General features: G+C 51.3%; 1 protein-coding gene across 4 annotated transcripts in view; it reads left to right on the top strand.

The window, feature by feature from the left end:
- The window catches only part of ZCCHC7 (zinc finger CCHC-type containing 7), a 117,974-nt gene extending 105,694 nt beyond the window's left edge, over positions 1 to 12,280 (top strand). For all 4 annotated transcript variants that reach the window (XM_065656794.1, XM_065656792.1, XM_065656795.1 and 1 more), the window contains 3 exons: positions 3,842 to 3,937; positions 10,560 to 10,677; positions 11,123 to 12,280. In XM_065656794.1, coding sequence (XP_065512866.1) covers positions 3,842 to 3,937; positions 10,560 to 10,677; positions 11,123 to 11,538 — 630 coding nt within the window. In that variant the 3' untranslated portion in view covers positions 11,539 to 12,280. The remainder of the gene's footprint in view (positions 1 to 3,841; positions 3,938 to 10,559; positions 10,678 to 11,122) is intronic.
- Positions 12,281 to 12,575: the final 295 nt, after the last annotated feature.

The following is a 12,575-nucleotide window of genomic DNA, read 5'->3' as shown; positions in this document are numbered from 1 at the left end:
CAGGAGATTTTCCTTAATTAGTGAGATTTAGCCAGATTGCAGATCCTAAGTAGTAATGAGCTTCGTAAAAGCGAGGCCTCGTCGGATCAAAGTCGGTGCAGATAAGGGGAGCTCAAGGTCACAGGGGGAGCTGCCCAGCAGGGCCATTTGCATAAAAAATTACTGTCAGAAATAGGCCAGAGAGGCAGCCCTGGCATTTTGATCTCTTGGCCTTTGTCATGGAGATTCCTAGTTGAGAAGGGAGGAAGGCCAGTGTCCCAGATAATGATTAACTGTTTTAATGGCATTCATTCATTCATTCCGCACTAACTACTCATGCAGAAAAAAGGGTTATGTAAAATGACATTAGAAGAAAAATCATTTGTAATCGTTGCATCAGGCTGCACTTTGAGGAGACATTAGAAGTAAATCCATGGCGTGGTAGGCTTATGCTTTATCTTCTGATATTTACTGAGTTTACTGGTGCATGAAAAGCTTTCAGCAAGAATAGCAGATGGGATGGACCTTTCATAGGTAATGCTATCTACCAGGTTATTACTTCTATATATTGATAGTGAAGTAATCTCCAAGATATCACCCTACAAATATAGATTATTTAAATGTTTGTAACAAAAAAAAAACTATAACATAAAGAAGCTACGTTCATGAATAGTTTATTTTGTACCCATATGGCTAAAGTCGTTAGATGCTTTTTTAAGCCTTAAATAATAAGAAAACAGAAGGTTTGTAGATGTGGGTTTCCTTTTTGTTTGGCTTTGGAAAGGAGTGAAGTTATGTGGAGTTGTAATCTGACCTGCAAGTATTCAGTTTAATTTCTTCCCATAAACGTGACCTTTTCTGTGAACTGAACAAAGGGAGGGGAGGATGCGGAGGGAGGCGGGGGCACCGGCGGGGGCACCGGTGGCGTCTGAGGAGCAGGAGGGTCCAAGAGGCTCCGGCACTGCAGAGCGTCCTGGTGAGGCCGTGGCGCGGTGCTGCTCTCCCGTGGCCGGTGCGCGGTGGGAGTGGTGGCGGTAGCGGTGGCGGTAGCGGTGTTAGCGCAGCAGCAGGCGGTGCAGCCGTGGGGTCACCACAGCACGGCAGGGCTCGGTGACAGGGGTGGTTGGATTCTCCCCGTCTCCCGCCACGTTTGGCTTTGGCACCGCCAGAGGCTGCAGTGAGCACGCTCCATTTCTTGTGAACATCCACGCAGCCGACCTTCATCTCCAAAAGCCCACTTCAACACAGCACAAGGTCTTACTCATCTTCTCTGTAAAAAGTAACAGTGCTTTGAACTCTGTGCAAATTTTAGTGGAGCTTCAATGAAGAACACTAACGATGGCCACAATCATAATTGTTTACATTGGAGGATGACCAGCAGATGAAGGTGTCAGACTCTTCGTCATACAACATCCTGGACTGTAAGGATTGTGTCTCTGGAATAGAACATGTGGTTTGTTACTGTCTTACGGTTACACTGCACCTTGCAAAGACCAAATAGTGTAATCATGTCCTTTCCAGACTGACGGTGTGGTTCATTTTAAGGCCCAGCTGGCGGAAAGCCGAGCAGTAGTGCGGTGGTCCTGGTTTTGTTCCTGGCAGCGGTGTGTGCTGGGGTTCTGGTCGCAGAGCTCTCAGCACACGGGTCTGGCTGCAGGACCTGCTGGGTTCTGTGGCAGCATCCCAGTGTGGGAAAACAGGTTTAATATCAGTAAAATCCTGCGTGGTGGGAGGGCAGAGGAAGGTATCACTAGCAGGATTCATTTCTGCTTTTTAGGAGCCGTGTCCAAAGTGGACATGATTTCTGGGGCCATTCCTCATGCTAAAAACTGACTAGAATACAGGTGATTGATCCAATAAATTAAACCGACAAATTCTTCCTCAAGGGGATTATACAAATATTCGCGTGTTGTTTTGTTTTTTCTTTGCCTGTTCTATGTATTCATGATAAAAGTAATCTGGTATAGTAAGTCAGTTATCTGAAGAGCTCTCACTGTAAGGCATGGATGAGAAATATACAAATTATTTTATAGGTGATGGGTTTTTTCCTTTCCCTGTTTCCGCACCTTTTGTCACACATCACTGTTGGATGTGTCACTCTTCTTAGTCTTCCTTCAGCCTCCTGGTGAGGGAATGTGAATGGGGAACATGAATCTGAAACACGTTTAACCCAGGGCTGAAGATCTTCAACCTGAGGTGACCCTGCAAGTGTGACCAGGTTCATAAGATGGCAGGGGAAGGTTTCTGTTGTTCAGCTGTGGTACAAGCGCTGCTGTCTCTCCTGCAGGGCTGTGCAGGAGAACACTGCCGCTATAACAGAGAACACTGTGGCTATAACAGGAGAACACCATGGCTATAGCAGAGAACACCACGGCTATAACAGGAGAACACCGCGGCTATAAGAAGAGAACACCATGGCTATAGTGGAGAATACCACGGCTATAACAGGAGAACGCCGTGGCTATAACAGGAGAATGCCGCGGCTATAACAGGAGAACACCGCGACTATAGCGGAGAACACCACGGGTATAACAGGAGAACACCGCGGCTGTAACAGGAGAACACCATGGCTATAGCAGAGAACACTGTGGCTATAGCGGAGAACACCACGGGTATAACAGGAGAACACCGCGGCTGTAACAGGAGAACACCATGGCTATAGCAGAGAACACTGCGGCTATAGCAGGAGAACACCGCAGCTATAACAGGAGAACACCGCAGCTATAGCGGAGAACACCATGGGTATAACAGGAGAACGCCATGGCTATAACAGGAGAACATGGCGGCTATAGCAGGAGAACACCACGGCTATAGCAGAAAACACCGCGGCTATAGCGGAGAACACCTCAGCTATAATGGGAGAACACCACGGCTGTAACAGGAGAACACTGCGGCTATAGCGGAGAACACCACGGCCATAGTGGGACAACATGACGATGCGGGTTTGAAGGAAAAGCTGTTCCTGTAATGAGCTTTACAAAGTAGTACTAATTTCTGTGAAATCCAGGCCACTCTTCTGTGCTCTGTTAGCAGCAGGGAGCAGGAAGCACATGCAGTGCTGGCAGCAATACGGTCACTCTTTGCCGTGGTGCTTTTTCACCAGAGCTCGTGCAGCCACTGTTGGTACCTGTGCCTGCTCGGGCACGGCCTCCACGCAACTGCTTCTCGCGGGACGAGCGTGCTTGCGTGTGTGAAGAGGGAAGGAATGCACATGTTCACCTGTTGCGCTTAGCAGAGCTAGGTGAGGGACAGGAACTGATGGAGCCTGCTGAATAACAAACCTGCCCCTGCCCTGCGTGGCCCAGCAGCAGCTACGCCCGGTTCCACGCGTCCTGCTGGAGAACCCAACCTGTGCTGGGAGGGTTGAGGGGTTCTCCTGCCGCCACTGGTGGGAAGGGGCTGGGGAACGCAGGGGTGGAGGCCCCGTGTCTCGTCAGGTCTTTGCCGTGTTGCTTTGAGCAGCACAAATATGCCGTTGCCGCTGGTGGATGCAGAGTCTGGTGGCCCCGTCCCTCCCAGGGAATGGTGGAGCGTCTGTGAGGGTGCTGGAGAAAAGGAGGAGTGGGGAGAGATAAATCAGCAGACTATTTTCTTGCATTCAGAGCTCAAATAGCACGGCCAGGTGGAACAGATACTGGAGATGCCTCTTCCCACCTCATTTGTGATGCTCAGGCTGAACCTTGTTCTGCAAAATTACAGTAATATGAGACACTTGCTTCTTTTTCAAACTTAATATTCCAACAGCAAGCAGGAATGTATTGATTTAAGCATAATAAAATTATATTTTTGTAATTTTAATTTATTTTTAATTCAGCATTCAGAATACTGACAGACCTAATTCTTGCTTATTTCCATCTCTCAGACAAAGCCGGGACCAATCAAGGCAGCCGGTGCCCACCCCGAGCGCTCAGCCTCCGTGTACTGCTACAACTGCTCCCGGGAAGGACATTTTGGATACGTAAGTCTCAGCAGTCTCTGCTCAGTGTTAAATATATCCTTGGGGTAGAAATTCATCTCTGCCACGGTGTGTGGTTGGAGAAGAGAGCTGGAAGAGTCAAGCTAATGCTGCACAAAGGGTTGCTCAGATGAAATGTTTGTGACTTTGCAGCACTGCTGCAATCAGTGGATGCCAACGTATAAAGTGATCTCACTCATGTAATATAAGGATACAGACGAAAAGTTACTATCTCTCCTTTGCAGGTTTATTGATTTGGTTTTTTTAAATCCTAAATCAAAATGAGACTGCCTGGGAGAGAGAATATCCATTGGAAAATAGATGGTTGCTAAACAGAGCGCTTTTTTTCTTTTTTTTTTTTTTCCTGTGGCTCATGGGGTGAAATATTGGTGCCTTACTGCCATGTTCAACATTGTGTAAGATTGTTCACCACAATCTGTCCAACAATTTGAATGCCCATTTTAGGAATTTTCCACTTCTGCCTGCTTTTGATCATCCTTATTTGTAGCCTCTTAGTTTAATTCCACATCTGAATTAAGTTGGACATCTCCCTTCTGTAAGTTGCACAGCCTGGTGCAGGAGGACATCATGAGCCTGGAATGGCTTCGGTAAAACTGGAGGTGTGCTGCATCTTCTAGGAGACCTTGGCTGTTGTTTGTCACCTTTCTCAGCACTTTGATGTGACAGGTGCAGCTCTCCACCTGCAAATACCAACACTAAACAAATTTTAGTTGTTTTCTTTTATGGAATAAGTCCAGGAGGCACAAGTCTTCTAGAAAATGAATGTTACTCATGCATTGGGTGGATTAAGTGTATAGTTTCCTACAGCTCAGAGACAGCAAATTCCCAGCAAATTCCTTCGTTCCCTCCTATGTGCTCTGTGTGTCGACTCCTACAGCTACTGAAGGTGCATCCTTAAACGCTTGCTGCTGTTTTCAGCCAAATAGGTAATCCCTGTGAGGAGCAGTGGGACAGGTGGGGCAGGTTTGCTGAGATCTTCTCGTGGTAGAGCTGGAAGATAAGTGGAAGATTTCTTATGCCAAGCTGTCTTTGGAGACAAGTGAAGATTTTCCTCGTCAAGTGGTGCATTGGAGCCACCGCGTGCGTCCAGGACACGCTCTCCCGCACAGCCGGGCTGGAAGGGCCGGCAATGAGCAGCTGCTGCAGTCCGAGGTCGGTGCGAGCCGAGCGTGTCCAGCAGCCTGGGTCACCCTGGCACAGGGGTGCAGGAGCCCAAACCCTTGTCCTCAGCTGCCCCTCTGCTCCACACAGCGGCACATGTGGCGGCTGTGTCAGACCTCAGCAGTGCAGTCACGCCAGCTGGCTTGTTCTGCTTGGGACTAGAGCTGGTAAAACCCATGAAAGCAGCAGTGAAACTGATCCTGCTAAACAAAACCAGAATAAAGACCCTGCCAGTAATATAGACACTAAAATCTTTTTCCCACTGTACTCAGTGCTCATCAGGCCACACCTGGAACACTGTGTTCAGTTTCGGTTCCCGCTATAGAAAAAGGCTGTGGCCAGGCTGGAGAGGGTCCAGAGAAGGACGACAAAGATGATCCAAGGACGGGGCAGCCGCCATATGGGGAAAGGCTGAGAGACTGTGGCTTGATCATCCTTGAGAACAGAACAGAAGGCTGAGGGGAGACCTCAGCACCGTGTTCCAGTATTTAAAGGTGGCTACAAAGCAGCTGGAGATCCCTTTGTACAAGGAGTCCCATGGAAAAGGTGAGGGGTGATGGGTACAAGTGACTCCTGGGGAGATTCCAGCTGGACAGAAGAGAGAAATTTCTCCCGATGAGAACAACCAGCCACTGCAATAGTGTCCCCAGGGAAGCAAAGGGTTCCCCAACACTGGACACATTTAAAATGGAGCTGGACAGGTGCTGGGCCATCTTGTCTAGACCAGGCTTGTGCCAAGAAAGGTTGGACCAAGTGATCCTTGAGGTCCCTTCCAACCTGGGATTCTGTGATTCTATGATAAAATGAGTATATACAATAAAAACTGAAGTCACAGAACTGAAGAAGACTGATTGCTGGCAAGAGATAAGGAACGTTTTACTAAACTGTCAAAAAATGGTGTTTGAGGGAGGCAGGCATAGATGCACAAAAATACAAATTAATAAATTTATGGGAGGAGCTGATGGTAATTACTTGGATAGAAAATGGTAGGAACTGTATAAAATCATCAAGAGATTAAAGTGACTGAAGGACAACACTTCATGGCTATCACAGTTAAAGAAGATGGTATTTTTACTGTGGTAGAATAAGCAGAAATAGCCTGAGCAATGACTGAATGAAAGTGGAGAAGCCAGTAACACAGAAGGGCAGAAATACCAGATCTTTATATATGCACATAGGAAAACGCCCAGGACACACACCGGATTACGTAATGATAACTGAGTATTTGCCCTCAAATCACTGAACTTCCTGTCCAGCAATGACCGAGGAAATGGGGCTGGAACCCGCGTGTTACCGCGTGTCACCATCCCTGCACCCCGGCGGGCAGGCAGGGCCTGGGGCTGCGCTCAGGGCCTGGGGCCGCGCTCAGGGCCTGGGGCCACGCTCAGCACCTGGGGCTGCACTCAGGGCCTGGGGCCGCGCTCAGGGCCTGAGGCTGCGCTCAGGGCCTGGGGCGGCAGGGCTGCTCTCAGGGCCTGGGGCTGCTCTCAGGGCCTGGGGCCACGCTCAGGGCCTGGGGCCGCGCTCAGGGCCTGGGGCTGAGTTCAGGGCCTGGGGCCACGCTCAGCACCTGGGGCTGCACTCAGGGCCTGGGGCTGAGCTCAGGGCCTGGGGCCGCGCTCAGGGCGTGGGGCTGCACTCAGGGCCTGGGGCTGAGCTCAGGGCCTGGGGCCGCGCTCAGGGCCTGAGGCTGCGCTCAGAGCCTGGGGCTGCAGGGCTGCTCTCAGCGCCTGGGGCCGCGCTCAGCGCCTGGGGCCGCACTCAGGGCCTGGGGCTGCAATCAGGGCCTGGGGCTGCAATCAGGGCCTGGGGCTGCAGTCAGAGCCTGGGGCTGAGCTCAGGGCCTGGGGCCGCACTCAGGGCCTGGGGCTGCACCCAGGGCCTGGGGCTGAGCTCAGGGCCTGGGGCCATGCTCAGCGCCTGGGGCTGAGCTCAGGGCCTGGGGCTGCACTCAGGGCCTGGGGCTGCACCCAGGGCCTGGGGCTGAGCTCAGGGCCTGGGGCCATGCTCAGCGCCTGGGGCTGAGCTCAGGGCCTGGGGCCATGCTCAGCGCCTGGGGCTGAGCTCAGGGCCTGGGGCTGCACTCAGGGCCTGGGGCTGCAGGGCTGCACCCAGGGCCTGGGGCTGCGCTCAGGGCCTGGGGCTGCAGGGCTGCTCTCAGGGCCTGGGGCTGCTCTCAGGGCCTGGGGCCACGCTCAGCGCCTGGGGCCGCACTCAGGACCTGGGGCTGCACCCAGGGCCTGGGGCTGAGCTCAGGGCCTGGGGCTGCGCTCAGGGCCTGGGGCTGCAGGGCTGCTCTCAGCGCCTGGGGCTGCAGGGCTGCTCTCAGCGCCTGGGGCTGAGCTTAGGGCCTGGGGCCGCGGTCACAGCTCTGACAGAGCAGAAATACCTGCATGTAACTTAAGGGGAAAAAAATGGCGGGTTTGTTGATTTTTTTTTAATATAAATATTTGTAAGCAGGAAAAAAATACTTATAATGACAAGCATCTCTTAATTATTTTCTCATTTCTATACCTCAGGCAGTTAAAGCACAGGAATAACAGACTGACCAACATGAAAAAGCTGGTTTTAGTTTTATATAGATGTACCATAATCAGTGCTTCCCACTGCAGTCTGTTTCCTTTCATGTCACTAGTTAATCTAGTTTAGGAACACCTGAAACTCCTTTTCTTTGCTAGAGTTCTGGGTAGACCTTTCCCAAAACCAGAGGCAAGAGCAAAAAAAACTTGCTGAATCCCAGAGCTCACTGTGCAGTGCCAGTAAGGATGTCATTGCACATCGCACATCCCTTTTTGTTGCTTTTAAGAAAGGAAATAGTTAAGACATAAACTGTCAGAGGTTCCAACACCTGGCAGTTATGTTTCCTTAATTTACTGTGTTGTTTATTAAGACAGTAATGTTTTTATGTTAGCTAAGGATTTAATAAGGACAAAAAATCTTATTTGTTTTAATAGTCTTTACATCATAGTTCATTGCATAGCAGTCCACACATCCAAACATTGTGTCTTGTGGTCTATAACAAAGACATGCTCATTTTAAGGGTCATAATCTCAAGGAAAGTTAAGAGAGAGGGCAGGTTACTGAGGGACAGCCCAGTGCATTAGAATCATAGAATCACAGAAATCATTGCATTGTTCAGGCTGCAGCAAGTTCTCATGGCGTCAGGGGTACGGGGCTGCGCGGTGTCCACAGATGCGTGTTGTAGTCACATCGCAGTGTGCCAGTCACACCAGAAATTGGTGTCAGGCTCTGCTCCCCATCCTCTGTGCGAGACCACCAGTGCTGGAGATGTCACAAAAGTGTTAAACAGCACATGGCATACGGCAGCTCCGGGAAGGGAAGGGTACAGCCAAGAGCGTGTTGTACATCTCTGAGCTGGGTTATCAGCACAGAGGAGATGCGGAGCGAAGGAGCAGCACTGGGTGGCCTGTGCGTTTCATTCACTGAGACTTCTCTGTCAGCATATTAACAAAATAAAAATAATTAGCGGACCACATGCCTGCAGAGCCCTAGATCTGATGTGGGATCTTGAGCAGTGCATTTCACAAGTATCACAGAAATGATCATGTCTTTGCATACCCCTGAGTAAAGCCAATCCATGTCATTTGCAGTAACCTCTTTGGCAATGTGTAGAGATAATATTTTAGAATCATAGAATCATTTTGGTTGGAAGAGACCCTCAGGATCATCGAGTCCAATGGTACCCTAACGTAACTCTAGCACTAACCCACGTCCCTAAGAACCTTGTCTGAACACCGCAGTGAGCCTAGCTTACAAGACATTACTAAAACTTTGTGTACAGCTGCGAAAAAATTCCCGTTCCTGAGTCAAGTGTTTGGGAAATAGGCTGACATGGCAGTGATTCCAGAGCCGCCTCTTCCTCACCTCAGCTGAGTTTTGGGGCTGTCTCCTCCTTCCTGCAGCTGCACCGCAGTGTCCTGCAGGACCTGCTTTGGTTGTTTATCTGTGAGAAAACTGCAGTCAGACAGACGGGATGGGTGCATGGGGACAATGCTGCCCGGGCTGGCCCCTTGGCCCACCCCTCCTTCGGGTCTGCCACGTTTGCAGGTCCTCACACCCCAGTGATCCAGGCTCACAGAGCTCCCCAGCAGTCAGAGGGGTTTGTCTTCCAAGGCGATGGGGCACGTGGTTGTGGAGGGGCAGGAGGGACAGCAGGAGCAGGAGGGCCAGTGAGGAGCAGCAGGGACAGCAGGAGCAGGAGGGCCAGCAGGAGCAGGAGGGCCAGTGAGGAGCAGGAGGGACAGCAGGAGCAGGAGGGGACAGCAGGAGCAGGAGGGACAGCAGGAGCAAGAGGCACAGCAGGAGCAAGAGGACAGCAGGAGCAAGAGGACAGCAGGAGCAGCAGGGACAGCAGGAGCAGGAGGGCCAGTGAGGAGCAGCAGGGACAGTGAGGAGCAGGAGGGCCAGCAGGAGCAGGAGGGGACAGCAGGAGCAGGAGGGACAGCAGGAGCAGGAGGGACAGCAGGAGCAGGAGGGGACAGCAGGAGCAGGAGGGACAGCAGAAGCAAGAGGACAGCAGGAGCAGCAGGGACAGCAGGAGCAGGAGGGACAGCAGGAGCAGGAGGACCAGTGAGGAGCAGGGGGACAGCAGGAGCAGCAGGGACAGCAGGAGCAGGAGGGACAGCAGGAGCAGGAGGACCAGTGAGGAGCAGGGGGACAGCAGGGACAGCAGGAGCAGGAGGGACAGCAGGAGCAGGAGGACCAGTGAGGAGCAGGAGGGACAGCAGGAGCAGGAGGGGACAGCAGGAGCAGGAGGGACAGCAGGAGCAGCAGGGACAGCAGGAGCAAGAGGACAGCAGGAGCAGGAGGGACAGCAGGAGCAGGAGGACCAGTGAGGAGCAGGGGGACAGCAGGAGCAGCAGGGACAGCAGGAGCAGGAGGGACAGCAGGAGCAGGAGGACCAGTGAGGAGCAGGAGGGACAGCAGGAGCAGGAGGGGACAGCAGGAGCAGGAGGGACAGCAGGAGCAGCAGGGACAGCAGGAGCAAGAGGACAGCAGGAGCAGGAGGGACAGCAGGAGCAGGAGGACCAGTGAGGAGCAGGGGGACAGCAGGAGCAGCAGGGACAGCAGGAACAGCAGCAGCAGGTGAGGCCGTGGCCCCACGCCCCAGTCTGGCCATGCCCCCATTTGCCTGGTGCTCTCCCGTTCTGTACTCTGCTTCCACCAGAGCCACAGGTAGCGATACCTGCGGGAAGACAGGAGGTTCCTTCCATTTGCTGTGAGAACCACAGCTTGGCTCCTGTAATGCGTGTTTTCTGTGTGCGCAGGAAGGATTATTGGATGGTAATAAAGTTACGGGTGTTCGAGGACTCACTGGCCACATCCTCTGCAGGTGCAGACCAGCACCTGCAAATCCAGCCCATTTCCATTCCATGAAAATCACAACTCAACCATATCTAGTGACTTGAAATGTGTTTTGCAGGAGTGCTCAGAAAGGCGGATGCATGGGAGCATGTTCCCCGCTTCTCCATTTATCTACTACTATGATGATGAATATGATATCAAGAGAAGAGCGAACAGATTAAAAAGGAAGGTTGCAGGTACAGTATATTTAGGGAGATCGCTCCCGCCTTTCAGTTCTTTGAAATATTTTCTTCTGTGCTTGCTGCTTTTAGAAATACTGTGGGATTATTTGCATGTGTTGGGAAAAGCTATAGGGATTTGAACAGGTAGTCTAATGGTAGTAAAAGATTTGTGACTTTATTCATCCGTGTCTATCATGGAAATTTATTGTATCAAAGCCACTAGGTGGGCGTTGTCAGATGTTTTAATTCTCAAAACCCCACTGATACTAAAAATGCTGTGAAGTAGCAGGAAGAGGATTAAACTAATTTGTTAAGGTTCTAGTCTGTTGACAAGAAAAAAACTGTCAGAGATGATAGATTTTTTTCTAACTTCACACATACATAAGGAAAGCTGTGATGGCTCGAGCACTAGGTTTTGGGTTTTCTGTGTGGACACTGACATGCAGTGCTGTGTTCACAGAGCTGCAGGAAGCCGGGCTGCTGCCAGAGCAGCCTGAGACACCACGGCAGGACGAGAAACAGGGCGAGCACAGCCACAAGAGAAAGAGCAAGCCTTGGAAAGAACACAGGAAACGAAACAGAAGTGAGGAGCGTCACAAAAAGCTGAAGATGTCCCGGGCAGAGAAGCCCCGAGAAGAGAAGAGCAGCCGTGGTGCTGAGCTGGGGGAGCGCGTCCCCCGGCGGGGCAAGGGCAGCAGAGCCCGACACGCGGCCCTTGCCCAGGCGCTGCTGGGCAGCAAGGCTGCGCGGGAGCCTCTGGAAGGTGCTAAAAGGAAGAAGAAATGGAAAAAGCAGAAAGATGCTGGTCCTGACATCCATGATAATTTATTTCTCATAAAACAGAGGAGGAAGAAGTCCAAGCAGAAATCCTGGTGATGAGGAAAGGATCAGTAGCACCGGCATTCACTGGCTCCAGCTGCACCTTCTGTTGTTCTTGTCCTTCTCTTAGCACACCGAATTCGAGTCCGTCCCTGAGCCCGGACCCGCGTGTCCCAGACACCCATCACACACCAGCGTCCCCCTCTGCTCCCCAGCCAGAGTGTCCGTCTGTCCGGAACAGCGCGCTGGGCAGGCAGGACCCTGCTCCTGCTGCAGCGTCTGTGCTGTTCTGCCCCAGAATAGGCTGTAAGTTCGGTTTATTTGCTTGATGGGGGGTGGGAGGGAGAACGGGGCCTTGTGGGGTTTGGTGGGTTTGTTTCTTGGCTGGTGCAGCGTTGCTGTGCCCGCGGTGCCCTGGGAGCTGACGCCGGAGACTGTCAGTCAGGAGGAGCGGGGATAGGGGCCAGGGACGTGACGTGAAGCGCGTTCCCCAGGTCTGTTCATTCCTCTCCAGAGCACGGCGGGGGCTCCTTCACTCTGTCCCTCCCAGAGGGGCTGCAGAGTCCTCGCCCTGCGCTCTGGGACCTGACAGCCTCCCGCCTCATGTTCCCATCCGCAGGGTTTACATCTCAGATTAAGTATGTCCTCGTTCCCCTTGATGTGCAAGTTGTTTCGGGAGAAGAGATAGCAGAGTATGAGAAATGTATTTGATTCCAGACTTACTGTGCTAAAATTTAATAATTTTTTAAAATATAGTTATTTTTGTACACTGGAATTGAACAAGTGTGTTATTAAAAGTTTTGTAAGAATAAATGCTTCATCAAAGGAAAAACCCAAATAAAACTTCACATGAGGGATATGAAAAATGTAGGTTTGTTTTACATTTTCTTGCATTACCAACTGTAATTAAAAATGGTGTCTCCTTCACTTTCCTGAGCTGAAACTAAATCACCTCTGGCAAAAGATTTTCTGGTTTTGAAAAGGATATAATCTATATTCTGCTGATTAATGACCTACTGTATTCTCTGCCACTCTTTTTGCTAAGTAACTATGTTGGTAGTAACTAACAGCACAGTGTCATAAAGGTACGTGTC

Source organism: Caloenas nicobarica, chromosome Z (assembly GCF_036013445.1).
Source record: "Caloenas nicobarica isolate bCalNic1 chromosome Z, bCalNic1.hap1, whole genome shotgun sequence".
In the NCBI taxonomy this organism is placed as follows: Eukaryota; Metazoa; Chordata; class Aves; order Columbiformes; family Columbidae; genus Caloenas; species Caloenas nicobarica.
The sequence above is the reverse complement of the archived record's forward strand: the minus strand, read 5'-3'. Positions and strand labels throughout refer to the sequence as shown.